The sequence below is a fragment of the Canis aureus genome, chromosome 14 (genome assembly GCF_053574225.1).
Source record: "Canis aureus isolate CA01 chromosome 14, VMU_Caureus_v.1.0, whole genome shotgun sequence".
NCBI classification, from domain to species: Eukaryota; Metazoa; Chordata; class Mammalia; order Carnivora; family Canidae; genus Canis; species Canis aureus.
In genome coordinates this window covers 64,054,348-64,077,415 of record NC_135624.1, presented here as the reverse complement: position 1 = coordinate 64,077,415, position 23,068 = coordinate 64,054,348, and the positions used below count along the sequence as shown (strand labels likewise).

Genomic DNA, 23,068 nt, shown 5'->3' with positions numbered 1-23,068 from the left:
TTTCCTCAATGCTGCAATTCTTCATAAGGCCTTCTTGGACCTATTTAAACTGGAATACCTTCCTCCCATCGCCAAACTCTGTACTTCTGCTTTAGTTTTCCTCAGATAATCATCACATTTGTTCATTTTCTCATTGTTTGTCTCCCACTACTACCAAGGAAGACCCAAAAATGCAAGGGCTTTTTTAAGTTACTGTTGCATCCCTCACCCCAACCCCCACCCCTGCAACTAATCTATCTACACACACACACACACACACACACACACACACACTGGCTGAACAAATGCACAAACCAGTGAGTCAAATGCTGATAGGAAAATGAAAGGAAATTAAGATCCAAATAGCTCCTCATCATGAATGGCAAAAGAATCCATCAGTTACCGTCCAGTTCGCTGTAATTCTTCACAATCCGCGTGTCCCCCTCCTCCTCCTCCGTGGCCTCCATCATGGGGGGTGTCCCCATTCATCTGAATATTCTCTCCACCTGAGTACATATTCTTTCTAAGCAAGACAACAGAGCCCAAGAGAATATTAGTTCATTTTATTCATCTGCTTCTTGGCTGTGTCATGCACTAATGAAGAGACGGACTGAAAACCTTTGGGAGAAAGATCATTACATCCTTCTGCCACCCTACCAGACAACTCTTAAAGTGTTCTACTTGGAGGGAAGACAGTGACTGTTGAATAAAAGGCTGAATGTGTTGTATACTGTACAAGGGGTACACTGTTTCACTTGAAAATTAACAGATTTTCAAAAAAATGCCTTCTCCAAAATTATCTTACCCAATAGCCTCTCAAATCTATAGGGACTCCTCTTGGGTAAACCAATCTTTCTTTATGTATGGAAAGTCCCCAACACATCCTCCAAAAATCTATAATGTATCCCAATATCATAATCTGAGATCTCTAATTTGCAATCACTGAAGAATATAACAGCATACAACATTCACTTTACAGTGTCAACGAAATGTCAAACCAAAGCACATATGTGATTCATTTGAGAGAATACATCAAGTTAAATGGGAACCTGAAAACACAGTATTAGGATAGTCACGTGACCCCATTTCCTTTTCTGAATACAGCCTCCTTCTAATGGATGAAACACCCCAATTGCCTGATAATTTACCTCTTGTCAGATGATGGAAGACTCTTAGGAGGCTCTATCCTGATTGCTGGATCCCATTCCCCAGGTGGAAGGACAATGACTTCATCCAGGAACTCGTCAATGCCAGCAATCAGGTCCTGCCTGTCTTTTGCTTTATAAGCAATGTCATGGAACACCTAGAGGATAATAAGAGATCCAACAAGAGAACTCTCTACATGCCTCACAGCATGTCGAGCCACTTTAATATTTAATATATATTTAATATAATCATATTCTCATATTTCCTATCAGCTTGTCCCAAACTATTTTGGTATTCTGATTTTGAACCCAAAGAACATAAGTAGAGGCATGAGAAAACAGCTGTGTTTCTTTTATATATATATATTTTTTTTTTTTTAAATCAATACTGTAACACAACATTGCCTTTCATCTCTCACTGGCATGTGCCATTACTGCTATAGTTGCTGTGGAAGCCAGATGAAAATGGTTTGGAGAAATATACAAGTCATTCTCTGAAATGAAAATGACTGGGACAAACCATTGCTGGTATATCAAAAAGGAAAAGTTCAAGCTGAGTGTTAAGATAGGGTTAATAAGACCCCAACATTGCAACTCTCAAACACACAAATAATGCTAGCTATCAAATGAAGAAAAATCTAAGTTATACTGGTAACACAAAAAACAAAGGGCTTTAAGCAGGTGATCATCTGTCTAACCTTTTAAACAAGGCAGTAACTAAACCATCCATGGTAGCAATGCTTCATGTCTTTGATATGGATATCCAAAGAAGGAGCATCCAGAATGTACATACATAATCCTCTTTGCCAATCATTCCAGTCTTCTAACCTAGCTGATGATCTGCAAGTCCTTTCTACCTTTTCATACCTCATTCTTTGGTCTCTAGGAGAAAAGATGGCTCCTGCTTAACATTCTTAAAGATCATCTACTAAATCTCTTGTCTTCGACAAGAATTTTTAAAAGCTGTCAAACAAATAACATGTAATGGTCTGAGGGTTAAGAGATTAAGAGTAGGGCAGCACAAAGTGCCAGCACCTCATCTGTGGCGGGTACAGCTACAAGAGAGGCTGGAAAGTCAAAGGGTCACTTTTCCAGCCTCCCAGGCAGATAAGGATTGACAGTTCTGACCAATGAGATAAAAGAAAAAAGCTGTCTGGAAACCTTTAGAATACCTGTTAAAAGAGACAAATACAGCTTACATTCCTGCCCCCTTTTTCCTACCTTGAATACAGAAGGGATGATGGCTGGAGCTGACTGCAGTAGCCACCTTAAGACCACCAAGCAAGAGCCTTGGCTCTTGATTATCATAAGCAGTTAAGTTAAATCAACTCTAGTAACTACTTACTTCCAAATTTCCTGATATGTGAGCAAAAAAAAAACCCAAACCCCAAGTAGTTTAAGCCACTATAAAACAGGATTTTCTGTCACTTAGAGCTTAAAGCATTTCTAATTGTTACATCTTAGGAGGAATGATTTTTTTTTAAGAAAATATAAACACACAAAAATAAATCAAAGAGCCCCCTGAGATGTTTTGTTGCCTCAAGGGGGAAAACCAGCAAAGCTATGCATCAACGCTCTCAGTCCCACGTTAAGTAACCATCTGAATAATCACCAAAAAGAACTTCCAGAACTAAATGCCCTATTCTCCACTTAGCACTTGGAGAAGCTAACAATTCAAGTAATAAAGCAAAAGTAAAACATTTGGGGAAACAGTAAGCTAAAAAGACACAGAGGCAGAAATCAGTGATCCCATATCCTACTTGTATTTCTCCTACTGAGACTAGGGTTAAGGGTTTCATCATATCTAGAATGTGTGTAACAACATTCAAGCTGTTATGAGAGTAAGGTTATGCTGCCAAAGTACTAGATACTCTGCAGTAACAGTTGCTAATGCATTTTAGAGTGTGTAGAATTCTTTCCTGCAAGATAAGAAGACCATAAAAAACAGGTACTTTCTGATATCTAAGAAAAAAATGCATGATTCATTTTATTATGCATTACTTTATAGAACCCATTATTTCTGAAACAATATGATATATGGATGCTTGCACTCCCAGAATGAATATATAAAACATTTTAAGAGATAAAGTTTAAATTAATACAGTGATTTGAACTTTTTAAAGAATATTTAACATATGTCAGTTTTAAGAATTGCAAATGCTTAGAAAAAGAAAGGAAACCATATTTTATTCCAACATAAAATTTATTTTTTGAAAACCTGTGCAGATATCAGCTCATCTGCCAAGAAAGCTGTGCCTCATGTCATAAAGAAGGCTGGTAACCACATAATTCTAGCTGAATAAATTGTGACAGCCAATTCACAGTATGAAAACTATACAAGTGGAACATTCACAGATCACCATGTTCCAGATCGCCTACCTCGTCAGACATCAAGGTGGCAATGGCTCTGCCAATCTCATGGTAGGACTTGGCTTTCCCCTTAGGACCCAAGAGAATGAACAAGAACCTAAAGGAAGAGGAAAGAAGCAAAAGCTATAAAACACATTTCATCAAAGTTAATATACATTAACCTGAGACACATCTATCCTAGTTTTTAAACAGTATAAGTCTAGAATTCATCTTTAAAACAAAGGTAATATTCTCGGTAACACAAAAGATGGTCTTTCACACTACAGTGAAACACAAATTGTTGTTTCTTTGGAGGCAAGAAAGAATTTACCATGGAAACCCTGAGAAGTTTCTCACTGAGCAAGAGAACTTCACTTTGGGAGTCATTCAATCTTTTTTTCTAAATTTTCTTTTCTCTCCATTTCTACTGACTTTCAGAATCTTTGGAGAAAACCCATTAAGTACAGTAACCAGAAAGACTTAGTACATCTTCAGATTTCTCTGACTTTTCCTTATTCAATATGAGCAGTGACAAATGATTCTCTCCATATTTTTAAGAAATATTTCTGCTCACAAGTGACTGGAAGTCAGCAAAAAGCAAGTCCTCTACAAGTAAGCCACATGCTGACAGCCAAAGTAAAGAGAGAGAAATATGAGAGAAATTCAAAATAAAGCATCATTCACAGACAGTTAAAATTCTTTTGTGAGTGTCCTCATTTTCCTTTCCAAACTTGTTTTCTTGATAATGTACACGCATTGCTCCACAGTAAGGAGGTCCTGGAATTTGCAGTAACGAGCCTCATCCCCACTTAGGTTTGTGTCTCAACAAGAGAGGAAGAAACCCAGTAACTGATTAAGAAACAATATATAAAAGGCAACACTGGATACATATCCGCCTTGCTTATGATCATGTCTTACCTAACACGGAGACAATAAGAGCATCAAAAATGATGACATCACATTTGCTCAGCTTTTTAAAGCTTGCAAAGCATTTCGTATTCATCAGCTCATTTATTTTTTTTTTAAATTTTTTATTTATTTATGATAGTCACACACACAGAGAGAGAGAGAGAGAGAGAGAGAAAGAGGCAGAGACATAGGCAGAGGGAGAAGCAGGCTCCATGCACCGGGAGCCCGACGTGGGATTCGATCCCGGGCCTCCAGGATCACGCCCTGGGCCAAAGGCAGGCGCCAAACCACTGCGCCACCCAGGGATCCCCCTCATCAGCTCATTTAAACTCCATATACTCTTTTGCAATAAGGACAGGTATCCTATTCCAGTTTAATGGCGAGGATACTGAGACTCAAGGAGATCAAGGGATGAGCCAAAGATTGTGCCTAGTAAATGAGAGAGAGTAGATAGGCCTTCTCACGTCCTGTTCTTTTCAGCAAACAATTCTGCCTAATATTGCCTTCCCAACCTATGACTCCCATAGGTCACCTTGGTGAAAGATGTTGATGCTTAGCTGGGTCAAGAAATCTTAGGTGAAATTTTATGGGACCAGGGTTATTATGGGACTTGCTTAATAAAATTTCTTTTTACTCATTTATTTATATACCTCTCTTTAAATAAAAAATGGGTTGACAGCAAGTACTCTCTCCAAAGTGTTAGGGTCTGTTCTAAAAGGTCCTTGAATAAATAATTTTTTTTCATTATAAAATTCAATCTGAAGAGGAAAGGAAAACAACCAGAAACTAAGAATGTAAGAAAATTACTTAAAGTTTGAATGCTTCAATTTTAAACCCGAATAACCATAAAACTGTTCAATACTTATTTGCTTAGAAACCAGTTCTGGCATGAGGCGGCACACTCACTTTTAAGTGTTACCACAGTAGATGAAAAAGCAAAAGCAACCAGCAGGCATGAAAGTCTGTTCAAGTATGAAGGAAGTCATTATTAAAAGTGGATTTTAGTTCTTCTAATAGCGAAGTTCAACTGAAACTAGAATTTTTCCTTGTTTGAAGCTGGACCTAAATTATATACCACTACCTCAAGTATTATAAAGTGCTTCTTTATGACACTAAAATGTACTTTACTAAAATGACTGATGTCTGATTTGAGTGCAACATAAGCAAAAAACATTTAACCACTAAAGCAAAATATAAATCCAATTAAGGAGCATAAGGAGCACCTACAGTACTGGCCACATTTCTCAATCCTATTTGCCTGTCGAGAAATGGCCAGCTCTCAGACAGGGCACTTAGTAAGAACATAGTTTTTAGGCAAAGCGGGCAGATGTGGTGCAGCAAGAGAACATATGCAACACCTGGATCCTTTACTGGACACATTTTGAATCATGGGTTGCCTTTACCCACCATTTTTTTTGTTATTTTAATGTGTCTAAATATTAGTTTTTCAGTAAGGCATAGTATCTAAGAACTTTTCAGAACCACCCTGTACCTCTTCCCACCTTGCCCTAGCATCTTCATCACGATTATGGTTTACAAATACACATTATGGAAATACACGTTTCTCAACTGACACACGAATTAATGATCAGGTTGGCTATATGGCAACAAAGCCAAAATACTATCTTGTTAGAAAGTGAGACAAACGCTCAGTTATCAGTGGTCCTCAAATATAAACTTTGGCAGAGGATGGGTAACCATCCCAAGGGCTGATAGAGTAATGGAGCCTCTAACTTAAAGCCTTGTGGGAGGAGGGCATTCATTTTCTGTAAATATCTACTCTGGTCTCTGCTAAATAGGACCAAAGAATGAATGAAAGTAGCAGACTAATAGTGACTAGAATAGATATTACAGCAATAAACCCAATTTATGAGAATTACATTGTTACAGTAACTTCAGATATCAAGGTATAGTTTCTCTTTCCTGGATAACCACATATATATCATATATAATAAGTATTTATTAACACTTATGTTTATTCTTTAATGGTGCCAAATAGAAATAAAATCATATCAGGGAAATTTTCCCATTACTCCAGTCAGGAACCATTTGATAAATTCAACCCTTTAAAATGATCCAGAGAAGAAATCTGGCCTCTATCTATAGGTAGAAGGAAACATCACCTCAGGTCAAGAACTTCACCTATAGGAACAGAAACCCTTAAAAAGCCCCTAATTTGGATTGCATTGTTGAAACGGAGATGAGGGATCTAGAAAACTAGCAACACAGAATAGAGGGAAGTTGAAGTTCCCTCTGCCTGAAACATGTTCTTTCCCCTTTAACCCTGAAGAAGCAAAAGCTGCTACAACTTTCATGATAGAAGTACGTCTTGCCAAACTCAGCTTTTATAACATACTGAAAACTCCTTTCATGACCCAAGCTGTTTTTTGTCAATGGACAGATGTTATTTTTGACCAGAAGCTTTTTTCTTTATTAACAAATTGGGGTAAATATCACATTCGTGTGGCTGGAAGGGCACAGACCATGTTGACAGCTGGGGAAACGAAATTAATTTATGTTATTGAGTTCTTTTTATTCACTCATAACTGGAAACAAAGTCATAGAATTTTTAACAGTGCTAGCTGTCTCAAGAATCATCATGAGGCTCCTCTACACTTGTGAGCTTTTTCACATACTAATTATGCCTGAGGAGGATGCCTCTAGCATTCTCCATAATGAAAATAAGTACCAGATGATCTCTGTCCGGAACCAATGGACTATACTCACATTCACAAAATAATTACAGGCAGAATCAGAGCATAATACCAGAAGAAGAGCCAAGCCTTCCTAAACCACTCGATCTTTTCAGAAAGGATATGCACCCTCCTCCTTCCTGATATATCACAGCTATTTCTAGAATAAACTCAGCATGCACCAATCCTTTACTCCCAGCTCTCAAAACAGCAGTGAATCAAATAAGCCATTATTCATATTTAGCGGCTTTGGAAATCATGGCTAAACTGCAGCTTCCACTATAGATGCGTGAGGACCACAAACCCACCAGAAACAACCACGTTACATACAGTAAATAGCAGCTGGCCACTGGACTGTGGGACAAGACAGACTTGAACCAGCAGGACTTCCATCTCAATCCCTCTAATGGTTAGATTTTCTATGGTTTCGATAATTATGCACAAACTGCTTCTTTCAGGCAAATCATCATTTATAACATAAAATACATATGAACTTACAGTGATACGAAAGGAGTAAACATTCTCATTTTCAGGGGACTAGAATTTACTGACTAAATATTGGTCTTAAATGTGAAAATCAAAATCAGAAAAAAAAACAAACTGATCAGGGGCTTTTATTTTTCTTCATGGGAAAACTCTAAAGTATTTTGTTTAAATCCATTCTAAGTAGCTCCTCAGATCCTCCCTAAAGCCTAGCTTCAGAGTCAGAAATCTGCAGTTCTATTTCTAGTGCTGATTATGAATCCTCCTTTCGCCACCATCTCTCACCTGTGAAATAGGAGTAATAATACTCATCCCCTACATCACTCAGAAGTATGGAGAAGTGGCACCTCTGGGGACAGATAAAAGATGATGGCGAGCAAAATGTCTGCAAGATGCTGGGAAAAATCAGCACATCCTACCAAGTCATCAAATAGCAAAGAACAGTTTGCCTTCACGTGGGTGGCAAGAAGGGACCCTAAGCAGATAACGTCCACCCAGCTGGCACTAGGCCAGGTGCAGGCACAAAGCTCAAGTACATTTAGCCCATTACAGGGTAAACAGAGAAACCTGTGGACACTAGACACGGGCAGCTGCTAGATCCGTGCTTCATAAGAGGTGCATGGCAGTAATACTGCTTATTATAAATCGCAACAATAACAATACTAAATATCAGAGCATAGCTTTCTTCCACCTTCTAAAAGAAAAGTGACCGTTGCCAAATGTCCACAAAAACAAACTTCCCAAGTCTCCCTGCGGTACAACAGGGCAGTGCGTGAAAGCACACTGCTGAGTACAGAGGCAGTCCTCCACGTTGCCCACCACATTCCTTGTGGGATTTCCTTGATTGGATTTCGCAGGATGCAGCCACTGTAAATGGCCCCACATCACTCATACACACAAAGGCTAATGAGGCTCCCTACTCAGTGATTATAGCATGCACTGGCCCAGAGGACAGCAAATGGATAAAACTGTTTCCCGGAAAAATGTTACATGCTTGGGTATATTGTCCAGATTATTGCCCTGAAGTAGTTTTATGACATTATTGAATTACATTTCCTTGAATTGCCAGGCTCCTTTTGCTAATTCAAATGATGTTGTGTTTTACCCTCTAGGCTAGTAATGCTCTCCTGTACAGAAGAAAAGAATGAGCCAGACAGGAGCAGATGATAAGAGGGATACACAAACAGTCATGATCTGCTACTCAATGAACTCATGTTATTGTTAAATAAAAAGCCCTTTAAAATATTTTTTACTTGTAGCTTCGAGAGAAAAAGTGTAAGAAAAATGAAAATGCAAGAGCAATTTAGCACCTCTTGGCATGCTTTTTTCTTTCAAGCCCCAGCAAAATTAGTCCAAAGAGACATAAACAAAGCCAAAGGGGTACAAGAGCTGGACCTCAGCCATGATCTGAGTCAGCTAGCAGTTCGCCAGGTGATTGCTCAGATAGAACTGCAAAGCTCTGCTGGAATGTTTTCAAGTGAACAACTAACTTATAGAAAACACAAATCATGACGATCCCATTAATTGAATAATCCATGAGCATTTCCTTTCCTCTGCCATTTGTCCAGTGACTAGTGACTAGTATCATTCTTAATTTAAGTGTCTAAGAAATATAAAAATAAGGAGAAAATATCCATATGATGAAAAAATAGCCTGTAATCTATGAATCAGGAGGCCATAATAATGTTCTGATTTTCCTTAACTTGGCTCAAAGCAAACCTGGGTCCCTGTGTCTCTGTCAGTTTATTATGCCAAGACCATCTGAGATCACTGAGGAGGACTCACAGCCCTTCCTGCTCACCTGAGAAACCTGAAAGAGAGAGAAGTTACCTGTCCTTGCACTGGACCCACAAAAAGCACCCCCCCAAAAAAAGTTCCTAGTCACATGATAATTTTATGATGTCAACCTTAAGATTACAAACTTCTCTACCTTGGACAAGTTCCTTAAATTCTCAGACTCAGTTTCTTCATCTATAAAATCCATACACCTATAGTTTAGACTTTAAAAATATTATGAGAGGGACATCTGGCTGGCTCAGTCAGAGAGGCGTGCAACTCTTGATCTCAGGGTTGTGAGCTAAAGCCCCACATTGAGTCTAGAGATTACTTAAAATAAATAAACTTTAAAAAATATATATTATTGTGAGAATTAACTAAGTTTTCTTAGTTATACTAAGAACAAACTAGCACGTGACCCAATTAATTATTATAATTAATATACCAGTGCCAAGTGATTTGATAGCATAAAAATACGCTAAATCATTATTTAGATTAAACCTTTCCAATATGATGTATCCTTATTCTATTGATTGTCTAGCCAAGACTTCCCTATAAGCACATTGTAGACCCCAGCAGGTCAGGGAGCAGCTTACCTTGTGGGCACAGGGACCTCAGTCAGGGCACCCAGCATGACTGCCTGCTGGAGCCGAACAAAGGCAATGAAAGGAGTATCCAAGAAGTCAACCTCCCCAACAAGCACGTTGGAGGCTTCTGCATCACGTGGCAGTTTTTTCATGAACTTATTCTTCAGCTGCATGGGAAGAACCCAGAAAACACAACTTATTTCCAGAGAAGGAAACAAGAAACACTGCATATATCACTCAAGAAAATTCCTTTATATGAGTCAATACACAACAGGCTCTAGCTAGCCATTTTTCTATTATGTTTAATCATTCTATTATAATAAACATTACTCTGTACTTTGAATTCAAAAATATTGAGGATACAGTCACATGACTTACATATAAAACAATGTTTATGTATAAAACAATTCATTTATTTATTCACTCACTCAATAAACATATGTTGAGAGTCTACTATGAGCCAGGAATTGACCCAACTAACCCCTAGGGACACAGGGATAGATCAACAAATTATATTCCTTGGGTCATTTTTCACCAGGGGAGAAATAAAATATGATTTAAAGTAGTGAGAAGTGCTATGAAGGAAAAATAAAACAGGTTAGAGGGTATTATTTTAGACAGGGTGGTCAGGGAAAGCCTCTGAAGAAGTACATCTTACATTGGATAGGGGGACAAGCCATGCAAAGATCTCAAAGAATTCTAGGCAAAGGGAACAGCAAGTGCAAAGGCTCTGAGGCAAAAAAAAAAAAAAAAAAGAGAGAGTGAGGTATAATAAGAAGGTAAGTGTAGTGGGAGCTAAAGGAGAAAAGAAGAGGGCAGCCCGGGTGGCTCAGCGAGTTTAGCGCCCCCTCCAGCCCAGGGCATGATCCCGGAGAGCTGGGATCGAGTCCCACATCAGGCTCCCTGCATGGAGCCTGCTTCTCCCTCTGCCTGTGTCTCTGCCTCTTTCTCTCTCTGTGTCTCTATGAATAAATAAATAAAATGTTTTTAAAAAAAAGAAAAGAAGAGGAAATAGCAAAAGAAGTTACGTAGGTAGTGGTGGTGGGGGCAGGTGGTAAGAGCCTTGCAAGCCATGGTAAGGAGTTTGGGATGTTTTAGGTGGGACTTGCCTACTAAAAATCCAGGTGGAAAGGTGTAGTAGGAAGACACATTTAGAAGATATTACCACGTAAACAGAATTTAAGACCATGAGACAAATGACATCTTGAATGTAGAAAAGAGGGATAAGAATTAAATCCAGGGCCATTTTATCTTTATAGGAATGGGAGGAGATCTAGGCAGAGGACATCCTCAAAGAGCAGCCAGTGAGGTTGGAGGAAAAGCAAGATATGCCAACAATCAGGTGAAGAAAGGGCTCAATGATGAAAGTATAACAGCTGAGTCATAGGCTGCTGAAAGTTCAAATAAGATGAGAAACAAGAATGAATCAATGAATTTGTCAAGAGGAAGGTGCTGGGTGATCTTGACAAGAGCAGTTACAGTAGACACCACAGTGCCCAGTGAAGAATGGGAAGTGAAGAAGTGGAGACAGGTAGCAGAGATAATTATTTTCAGAAATGTTGCTACCAAGAAAAGGCAAGGAATAGGAATACAGGTAAAGGAAAACATAAAATAGAGAATTTCTTTTAAATGGCAAGTGTGCTAACACTTTGGATTATTAATGAGACATATTACTGTTGTAGAAGACACGGGGGACAAACACAAAAACAGCTCAAGCAACCCTGAACTATGGAAAGGATAACTGAAAAGTGAGCTGATGAAGGAAAGGGGAAGGGCATATGGGAATTTGAGAGGAGTAAAGGTATAAAGTGGTTTTCTTGGGGAGTAAAAGTTGCTTCTTATAGTTATTTGGAAAGCTTATCCTGTAGGTGTTCTTCGTCCCTCTCCTTGCCTTCTCCAATTCCCACTTAGAAGAGTGCCTATTCAAGCACTCTTCAGTGAGTAGGAAACACCTCCCACAGCTCAAAGAAAACATTCAATAATTGTGGATGTTGGAGATGAGAATTCTGCAGGACCACATGAAAGGCACAGACCTCTGATATATTCTTAATATTAATATAAATGCCCTTCCCCTTAGGTCAAAAGTTACCAGTGAATTCAGTACTTTTTGCCATGGATTACTGCTGGGATGGGAAGTTGCAGACATGACTCAATTTTCTCCATTAATTAAAAAAAAAACGTTATAGAGGTTATAGTAACAATTTCTTTTTTTTTTTTAATTTTTTTTATTTATTTATGATAGCCACACAGAGAGAGAGAGAGAGAGAGAGGCAGAGACATAGGCAGAGGGAGAAGCAGGCTCCATGCACCGGGAGCCCAACGTGGGATTCGATCCCAGGTCTCCAGGATCGTGCCCTGGGCCAAAGGCAGGCGCTAAACCACTGCACCACCCAGGGATCCCTAACAATTTCTACTTACAGAGTTTTCTTTCTCTTTTCTTTTTGTTTTTCAGTAAGCTCTACATCCAATGTGGGGCTTGAACTCATGACCCTGAGATCAAGACTCACATGATTTACATTCTGAGCCACCTAGATGCCCCCATTTACAGAGTTTTTAATTGGGGAAAATAAAGTGACATGAGACGTGAGCCCTAAAATTCCATCACTTTCACTAGCATCTTTGTAGAATTTTTTTTCTTTAATTTAGCACTTCATATAAGAAGAAAACTGTAAAGCAAAAAGCAAGTACATCAGGGTTAATAATTTAGTGGAAACAAACAAAAAAAAGCAAAGGCAAGATATTTAGATGTTTTAGGAACATGACCACTTCTAAGCAGTAAGGAATTTTCCAAAGTTTATACCATTAGTCCTCCAAGAAATGTTAATATTTAAAAAAAAAATCTGTTTGATTCTATAAATAGTGAAAGAGCAGCCATGGGAAGGGTCTAAAAACATCAAATTGCCAAAACTATTATTATCACCTAAGGAAGTTGCGGTAATAAACTGTTTTCTATCAACACAGAGTACAGTATGGCTAAGTGGTACAAATGCCTAATAAAATATCACTGCTACAATCATCTTCCTCAGGTTCTTTCTGGAGAGTTCTCATTACCAACAGCTCTATAATAATCTGATTTTATTTTCCATTCTGTTCAGCAGACTCTTTGCTCTATCAAGTTAGGCAGGTAATTATTTTTACTTCTTTTCCCTGCTTTATTTTTTCCTTCTCTGTACTTTTCATAGTCAAACATGCCATGTTTTACTTATCATCATTATTATCTGACTCCCCATAGAGTATAGGTTCCATGAAGGTAGAAAAATCCATCTATTTTCTTCAGTATTGTATCTCTAATGCCATGAAGAGTGCCTGAAGAGAAAGGTTGAATAAACATCTGTTGAATGAATGAGTGAGTGAATGAATCAATGAATGAATGGTGGTTATTATTTCTGCTCTTCCCAATAAGCTGGTTAAACTCCTCTCTTAAAGGTTCTGGACATAATCACTGACCAGGCCATCTAAATGGACAAAAGGCCTAGATATGGCCAATCTTAGTAAATTCCTGCGCTGATAAGAGTGATTGGTCCAAGGGATGGATGTGTGACTCAGGCAGGAATCAAATCCTTTTGAGAAACTAATATTTACCAATATTTGGGTTGTATAACAATCAACACTTTCCCTTTACCTGAGGTTGTTTCCCCTCCATGTTGAAAGGGCCTGTCATGGGACTGTCCACACTAGGATTGAATGAGGTCAGCACCCAAAAGGTAACAGACAAAAGCAGGAGAGAAAAATGGATGAAAAGAGAGATTGCTGAGTCCCAAGTTCCAAGTCCTGAGGCCCTGCAGCTTCTCCATTCTGTGAACTCATCAAGAATTCTAACTTCTTATGTAGCCAGAAAATTCCATGTTGGGTTTAAATTAATTCCTGTCTACTGAAGAGTCCAGACCCTTTGCAAAAATGTATTAGTCAAATAAATTGAGGAATACTAAGTTAAATAAGATTAAATATTTTTTCAAAGATTTTATTTATTTATTCATAAGAGACACAGAGAAGGCAGAGACATAGGCAGAGGGAGAAGCCGGCTCCCTGCAGGGAGCCCGATGTGGGACTCGATCCCAGAACTCTGGGATCACACCCTGAGCCGAAGGCAGATGCTCAACCACTAAGGCACCCAGGCATCCCAGATTAAATGTTTCTGTAGCACAGAAACTCTCAGAGCCTTGACTATGCCTAGATGCCTAGAAATGCTTTATCTCCCATTAGGAGATAAATAAGGCACATTATGATATGAAAACGGATTTTAAAATGTTATTTTGAACAAATTTTCTCGCTTTCCATTTAAAATCCACCCTCAACTTCATCTAATTCTCTTCAAAATTTATGGATGCCTATAACGTTCAAGGCCTGGTGGTGGGCACTGCAGAGAACAGACAGACTCAACTCTAAGAAAAAATTATAAACGTTAAGCAAAAAGGTGAAGAATAATCAGAATTAAAAGAACAATAACAGATAATGAAAGCAAGAATGGACTAAGGTTTTCAAATCAGGTTGAAAATTACCCAATACACTCATCTGGATTGAATTCTCAAGATAAAGTTTGACATTTCTTTCCTATAGATCACTAGTCACTTCTCTAAGGGATATACAGCCTGGATTTTATGCAAGGTCAACTAAGAATGAATACAAATTCCTTTAGCCAACCTTGATCTCAAAGAAATAGATTTCAAATGGCTGCCATGTGTAGCTACAACTGGAACATCAACAACTCTGTGAATCCAGATGTGTGCATTTCAGATCCCTTTCATACTAGCTGTATTTCTTCCTTCCAAAGAGCTTGCTATAATTACTCAGAAGGATATGGCTTGCCCTCTGCCATATAGGCTCATTTTTATAATTTCTTAAACTTCCTTACTTTCTGAGTGGTGTTCTAACAACTTAGTGATCACAGTATTAGCTTGCCAAGAATCTAGAGATCATGACTGGATAGAGCAGAACAAGTGGACTGATTATGAAAGAGAGAGGTTACAAACAATGATAGCTCTGTGAGGTGATAGAAAAGTTACTCGCACAAGTGATATGCATCATCTATAGCTAATTGAAAAGTCAATCTTCTATACTCTACTCAGGTCCTACATTCTCCTGCCATCTTCTATGAAGGCAGATTTTAGGTCTTGTATACGCACCCACTACTAACTACTAACCAGTGTTAACTGCCTGGGATGACTGTATGATTAATATTGTGCCCTCCACTATCCTTATTTTCACCCTCAGACCAACAGCATTACCTGGTAAGTAGGTCCAGACTATCATAATATTCGTCAGCCACTTAGTCATTTAAACACTACTTCTTTTTGTCTGCCTTTATTGGCGCATGTTAAGATAAGTGCATCTGTTGGGAAGTGTCATTTTTAACCAGGAGTACTCCTAGTTGTCATCTGAATCCGATCTGTTAGAATGGAACTTATGGGCTGTTCAAAGTCCTTACTATAAGTGATGTTTTAAAAATCATATAAACTTGAGGATATTTTCTCTTTATACAGTTTATACCTAGTGCTACCCAATTCCATACGTTCTCTTCTCCTCTCAATGAGAATAATTTTAATCTTCCAAACTGTGCTTATTTTCAATTCACCCTGCTTAATGATTCATGTCTACTTGCTAACATCCACCTGCTTTCCTGGGCAAAGAATTTATTCCTGGCTTTCTTACTGGGGTTCCTTCCTAGCTTTCTCTTTTTCTTCTTAGTTTATTGTCTCTTCTTCTTGCTGATTTCCTCCCTTCCAATCTCTTTGAAAATTGCTAGCTCTTATTCCTTCCCAAATCCACTTGCTAAGCTCAAAATCATTAGATCATTCCTGGATCATGTCCTTTCACTGCAAAGAAATGTGTTAAAGTAGGATCACCATAACTATCGGTTTCTTTATGATAGTCCCAGTTTACCCCACTGTCCTGATATTAATATTACCTTCTTTCATTCTCAAAAGTGTCTTGTGCTAAACAAAAATTATATGGTCACCCTATATTTTAATTTCACTGAGGTTGACTCTTGAGCAATGCCGAAGATATGGCTCTGGAGAATATATCCATGCTGTAGAACCTTGAAGATTCAAGGAACTCAAAAGTAAGTATGAGGGAATGCCTAGGTCAAACAATATCTTAGTAAATTATTTATGCTACTTGAGTATAAATCTATTCATTTACCATATGCAAACACTATTAACTATTAGACTAGGAAAAAAGTGCTCTCACTCACCAGAGTGGGGATTCTGCCTCTGGCCACTCCCTTTCTCTACATCTTGGAGGAAAAATGGCCAATTTGATGGAGTAGAGTTTGACAAATTCATTGGTACTTTATTTTTTAAGATCTTATTTATTTATTCATGAGAGACATAGAGAGGGAGAGAGGCAGAGACACAGGCAGAGGGAGAAGCAGGCTCCATGCAGGGAGCCTGATGCAGGACTCGATCCTGGGACTCCAGGATCCCACCCTGGGCTGACGGCGGTGCTAAACTGCTGAGCCACCAAGGCTGCCCAAGTACCTTTTTTTTTAAATGGGAAGGTTACAAGAAGCAAGCTGTTTTCTCTTTTAAGCAAGACAAGTGAATGGATTTAAAGAGAGAGAGCGACTGACTCTACATCTTCATCCATGTGGCTGGTTAGGCAAGGAGACTCAGAATCTATTTCATAGGCTCAACTACATTTCTCTATCATAACACATGTCTCTTAAGTCTATGAATCCCAGGATTTAGAGTCTGTGTGGGTGGTTGTAGGCCTGGAGCTGTGTATTTAGCGAACTAAAAATGTCCAACCTAAAAAATGTTTCTAAGAGACTTCACTTTCAGCTCTGGTAAACTAGCTTGCACCACATCAACCCTTCCAGCAAGAAAAACTGAAGAATTTTTGCAATCTGCTTAAAGGCTTCAGAAAGTTACAGTGGCATTAAAAACTTGAGGTACCAATACCCCTGAAAAAGGAAACTCAGAGGTGAGGCTTAAATTCAGCTCTGATTTCCTTTTAAAGGCATTTAATGATTCTTAAATAGCTGCAGAGCTCAGAATTGAGGAGAGCTTTCAGTAGTTTCAAAGTAATGGACAAGCATGCCGTGCATTTAGTTGGGGCCGCTAAAGGACAAGACCCAGGCTTAAGGGCAAACTAGTAATTGACTAATCCACAAAGAAACTGAAACCCAGCTTCCAATCAGTTCACCTCTACACTGAATATTAAGGTGACCTGCCCCACACCTAAAGCCCATCCCAAAGCAAAAGAAACAAACTGAAGAAAGATAATATCATCCTGAGTATCAAATCATCTCTACAATGTACATATTCTATCTGACATTCAATCAGAATTACTAGGCATACTAGTAGATAAAATCAAATGACTGGGACCCAAGGGATTAAAAAAAAATTAGAAACAAAGGAGAGCTACATATTGTAAGTATCAGACACACTCTGAAATAACTTAGTAATATTTTTAAAATATTGATTATAACCTAGAGAATTTCAGAATTATTTTTAAAAACAAAGTAGATTTCTTCAATATTAAAACATGCATAGTTGACTTATTAAAGTCAGTATTATTCATAGTATGAAAATATGACGTATCAAAATTTGTAGAATATAGTTGAACAGTGCATTGGGTAAAATACAGGGCCATAAATGCAAATATTGCAAAAGAAAAAAAGCCACAGTTTGATGATCTAAATATATTATCTCATGAAGTGAGAATAAGACAAAAAATGAAACACAAAGAAGGTATAAAGAAGAAAATAATAAAAATAAGAGAAGAAATCATGACAAAGAAAATCTACTATGCTAGACATGTTCTATTTCATAATCTGAGTAACAATTATACACATGTGCTCACAATGTGAAAAATCATTAAGTAATTTATGATTTATATATGTCTGTATATATAAATCACACACACATATTTTACTTTAATAAAATAATTATACAATGAGTTTCTTAATAAATAAACTATTATTTCATTGCAACTCTGGCTTACATGTAGTTCTCCCTTGGCACAAAATACTTAAAGGGAATCAAGGACAGTTAAAAACTAAAACCAGGGACACCTGGGTGGCTCAGTGGTTGAGCATCTGCCTTCGGCTCAGAGCGTAACCCAGGTCCTAGAATCGAGTCCCACATCGGGCTCCCTGTAGGGAGCCTGCTACTCCCTCTGCCTCTCTCTCTCTGTCTCTCATGAATAAATTAATAAATAAAATATTTAAAAAAAAAACCAAAACCATATTCCACAGCCCTAACTCATAAAGGCTTTTGTAAAGATTGGAAGAGATCAGCAGTAAAATACCTAGCAATATAAAAAACAGAAATATGGGGCTTACTCCTTCTCCATTCTTTTTGGTTCTCCAACATGAAAAGTAAACCTCCCTTTTGTCTTCACTCTTCCTATCTTGTACATCAGGGAGACTACCTGACTGTGTTATGTCTGAGGTGATATACACCTGCCTTTATCTTCCATTAGTATATATGCCATTAATAGCCCACTACTCAATGTGAATATAACTTAATTAAGTATACTGTCCTTAGGTTAAAATTAGCTTCCAACAGTGTTGGCATGAATAAGCAGATCATGAAAAGTCGCCTTGTGAAAATGAATCCCTGGAATAATTTCTGAAATATATTTGACCTACTGAGAGCTACGTGTATTACTTGGAGCAGACTTCTAGTCTCAAACTCCAGGAATCCTGGAGTAATGGCTGGGAACTAGGGTACTGCCTACGGATGGCTTTATGGTTAATTGAAGACTGTCCCTATGTCCCATCCTCCTCCCCATTTTTCAGCAGTCCTCTCATGCCACATACAGAGAAGAAGCGAGCTGATCTCAAATTGTCAAATTAAAGTCCATCACTCATACGGGGAATATAAAAAATAGTGAAAGGGATTATAGGGGAAAGGAGAGAGAAAATGAGTGAGAAAAATCAGAGAGGGAGACAAACATGAGAGACTCCTAACTCTGGGAAATGAACAAAGGGTAGTGGAAGGGGAGGTGGGTGGGGGGCTGGGGAGACTGGGTGACAGGCACTGGACAGGATGAGCACTGGGTGTTATACCAAATGTTGGCAAATCGAACTCCAATAAAAAAAAATATACAAAAAAAAAAAAAAAAGTCAACCTGCACCAGCTTGTCCCCCAGGTATGGGGAAAATAGTTACCCTCACCAAAAGCTCTATGCTGGCCTTTGTAACCGAGGGTTCCCAGTGTAAAAGCGGCCTACTCTTGTGTTCCTTCCTAGTACAAGGAGCTTGTTTTGCTTCTTTGCTCTTTACAACTACCCAGATGAGGCAGAAGGCTCTACCTAATTCACCAGGGTTGTACTTTGGGGTTTGCAGCCAAAGCCTTGGCCAGTAATAAAAGGATTCTTGGCCTTTGCTTCTCTGTGTCCACACTTCCCTTGATGATCTTCTAAAGAGAGTATTGCACTGAGGACAAGTGTTTGGTGTTTCTGAACAGCAACGGCCTGGACAAACATCATCTCTCAAACATATCCCAGCACTCCACTGCTAAATCTCATTTCTTTCTTGTCAATTGTGTGGTTGCCCAACTAGGAAATGGAAGAAGGAGGAAAAAGATAAGAATCACTGTTTCATAAGCTTAACCAGGTATTGCTTTTTTATTTCAAGACCACATAAGAAAAATCATCTTAAAACTTTTCCATTCCATGAAGATATCCTTTACTCATCCCTTAAGCTAATTTGTGGGACTTTTTTGGTGTAATAGAGCTGCTGGAATAATTTCTACACACATTGTTTTGTTTTGTTTTTTAATGGAAGCTCTGATGCCTTTTAGGTTATCTTCAAGCTGTGATTGAGAAGAATATTTCCAAAGGCTAAAGTTAAAAACTATTGCCCCAACGTCTAAGAGGCCTAAACAAAAGAAAAAGGAGCAATTGTCTGATCACTTACAGAATCGAGAATCTAGGCACTTTTAATGTTACTAGAACTGAACATTTATGATATTATCAAGATTTCCAGAGTGTATAACATACATACACAAGAAAGAGTACAAAGTTATTAACTAAGACAAGATGCCAAAGGCTCTGTGGCTACATGTTTTTACTTTGTGAACACTCTTGCCCTTTCATTTATTCCATTTTTTAAAATACAAAATGAAAACAATCCCTTTAGGGTGAAAATTTGATTTTCTAATTTTTCCTTCCAAATACAGACATCTTACCACCATTAATGCAAATGATTCTGCAAAGCAGCACATTCACAAATGGCTATTAAACTAAATATAACATTAAGTACAATCCATTAGTTCTGATTTCCTAAATAGGATGAAATTTCAAGTACTGACCTAGTTTAAAAATTAACTTGTCAAAATCTCTAGTCACATTTTCTTATGTCTTACATCATTAAAAAATCATACTGTCAATATGCTTATATTTAGTCTTTAAAATACTTCCATATTTACTACCTTACTTGAATTCTTACATCATGCTTACAAGAAATATATTATTAAACCATTTTCCAGGTAAAAGAAACTAAAGTTCAAGACACTGCAGGACTTTATGAAATTCCTACAGCTAAATGCCCAAGCTAGGACATGAATTCTAACTTTTAAGGCTCTGTCCACTTCACTATACTATGTGCATTTGACTATGAACCCCCTATATTTCTAATATATATTTTTGCTACCTAAAACTGAGAAGATGGTGCTCTGAAATTTCTAAGCCTCTTACACAGAACATTAAAGTCAAGCACCTAAGATAGTTTAGGCTCTATATAATCTTTAAAAAATTTAATTGACCACATTTTAAAGCACTTAACAGGATTTAATTACATAAAAATAAAATGGGTCAGAGAGAGAGAAGGAAGGTAGAAAATCCAAATAGAACAGCACCTTAAAATGTATTTAAGTAAATCAAGAATCTGTAAACTCCAGGTGCTAGTTGGGTTAGATAATGTTTTTAGAAGTTACTTTTCCTCCTTTTTTGTTGTGTCATGAATTTCACTGTACATATAAGCAGGTCACCTGCTCCATGCATTAAGGTAGGAAACTTGAAATACTCATTAATCTATCCGGTGGGAAATGCCCTTTGCATGGATGCCTGCCCTCCCTACCCTATCCCTTAGATGTTAAATACAACTTATGCCTCCAAACTCTACCGAAGAATTACAAGGAGAGTAAGCCTGACCTCGAGGCCCCCAACTTTCCCTGACATTGTTCTACTGCAGGCCCTAGCCTGTGATTACACTTATCACACACAATGCATGCACTGATGGACTTGGCTGTGAGTTTTATTAGAAAAGCACCTTTGAAAACGGTTCTGGGCACCTGGGTGGCTTAGTCCATTAAACATCCATCTTTTGGTTTTGCTCAGGTCTATGATCTCATGGGTTGTGGGATCGAGCCCTGCATGTGGCTCTATACTCAGTGGGGAGTCTGTTTGTGGGAGTCTCTCCCTATGTCTCTTGCCTCCCCTGCTCTCTCTCTCCAATAAATGAATAAATCTTTTTAAAAAATAAAAAATAAATAAATAAAGGGCTCTAAAGTACCCTAGAGGGGTGTCTGGGAGGTTCAGCCAGTCAAGCATCTGCCTTTAGTGCAGGTCATGATCCCAGGGTCCTGGGATCTAGCCCTGTATCCAGCTCCCTACTCAGTGAGGGGTCTGCTTCTCCCTCTCCCTCTGCCCCCCAACCCTTCCTTTTGAGCACATGCTCTTTCTCTCTAATAAATAAAATACTTTTAAAGTAAATAAAATAGCCAATAAAAAGGAAGCACGTATTATTCCACTTTGTTCCCCTGGCACCTTATAAGGGCATGGCCTTGCAGTGTTTACTAAATGTCTGTTAAATGCCAGAATCTATGTGATCACACCTCTGTTGTAGTGTCCTTATACTCCACACAAATACAGGTAAGGCCACGGAAGGCCCAGAAAAGGTGCTCCATTTGGTGGTAACAAACGTAAAGTCTCTGGTGAGAAACAAAGAGGTTTTACTGGTTCTAAAACTTAGGAACATAGGTCAATGAAAAAAATAACTTTTATATTGGGTTGCTTAGTAGCCACCATTCACTGTTTTCTTAAAAAAAAAAAAAAAAAAAAAAAACCTACTAAAGTGCCTGAAAGTCCTACTCTTCTCTGGGATTTATCAGGAAAATTTTAAAAAGAAGTCCTGCTTTTGGAGAATAGCTGCATGTTGACTTACCTCTTAATTTAAAATTTCAAATCTCCATTTAATAAAACCGCATTCGAAAGCACCATCACCAAGAGACACAATGGCCTTCAATAATGATTTTTATATTACTAAGAGTAATACTAATGGTTACTAACATTTTTTCCAAGATTTTTTGTTTTTTTATTCATGAGAGACAGAGAGAGAGAGAGGCAGAGACACAGGCAGAGGGAGAAACAGACTCCCTGTGAGGAGCTCGATGCAAGACTAAGTCCCAGGACCCTGGAATCACGATCTGAGCCAAAGGCAGACACTCAACCACTGAGCCACCCAGGTGTCCCTACTAACATTTTTTAATCAATGGTTCAGGCCAGATATCAGGAAATTTGCATGAGTTATCTTATTAAATCCTCACCACATTCGTATCAGCAAGTTACTGTGGTCACTACTTACCCATGAAGCAATGAGACTTAGAGAGATTATACAACCTAAGGTCATGAAACTAGAAAAGGCAGAGCAAGGATTCAAACCGAAGCCTGTCTATCCCGAGTCCGAGCTTCACCGTGCTAAGCTCAGTGATTGTTCTTCAGCTGTTTTAAATACAGGTTGAGAGAAGGAATAAGCTTTGGGGCTGGAGCTGTAAGCAAACCTCAGTCCTTCCTCCTCCTGGTTGTGGACCAATGAGCAAATGACTTCATTTCTTTAAGCTGAGTTTCCTCATCTATAAAATGGGGACAATTAATGACCACTATCATAGAATTAAGAGGAATAGATGAATGATGTTTGAACATGTTTAAGCACAGTGCTAAGCAAGTAACAGACCCCTCACGAAATGTGTTAAATGGAGGAATTTATTAGGCTCTGAACCAAGAGAACATCAGTGGGGACAGATGAACATCATATTTAAAAGAGATTTGAGAAACATTAAAAGGCAGAACATACAGGACTTATTCAATGCCTGGAAACAGGGAGTGAAAGAGAAGGAAGAGTCTAGAAGGAAGAATCTAGAACACAACATTAGGACTATATTTTTCCAAACATCAAAAACAAATGTTTCACCAATAC

At 38.3% G+C, this 23,068-nt stretch overlaps 1 protein-coding gene across 7 annotated transcripts in view; it reads right to left on the bottom strand.

The window, feature by feature from the left end:
• SLC4A4 (solute carrier family 4 member 4) overlaps positions 1-23,068 on the bottom strand; it is a 343,869-nt gene that overhangs the window by 109,020 nt on the left and 211,781 nt on the right. For all 7 annotated transcript variants that reach the window (XM_077848312.1, XM_077848309.1, XM_077848311.1 and 4 more), the window contains 4 exons: positions 9,931-10,088; positions 3,504-3,591; positions 1,128-1,282; positions 383-502 (listed from right to left, as the gene is read on the bottom strand). In XM_077848312.1, the coding sequence (XP_077704438.1) occupies positions 383-502; positions 1,128-1,282; positions 3,504-3,591; positions 9,931-10,088 (521 nt within the window). The remainder of the gene's footprint in view (positions 1-382; positions 503-1,127; positions 1,283-3,503; positions 3,592-9,930; positions 10,089-23,068) is intronic.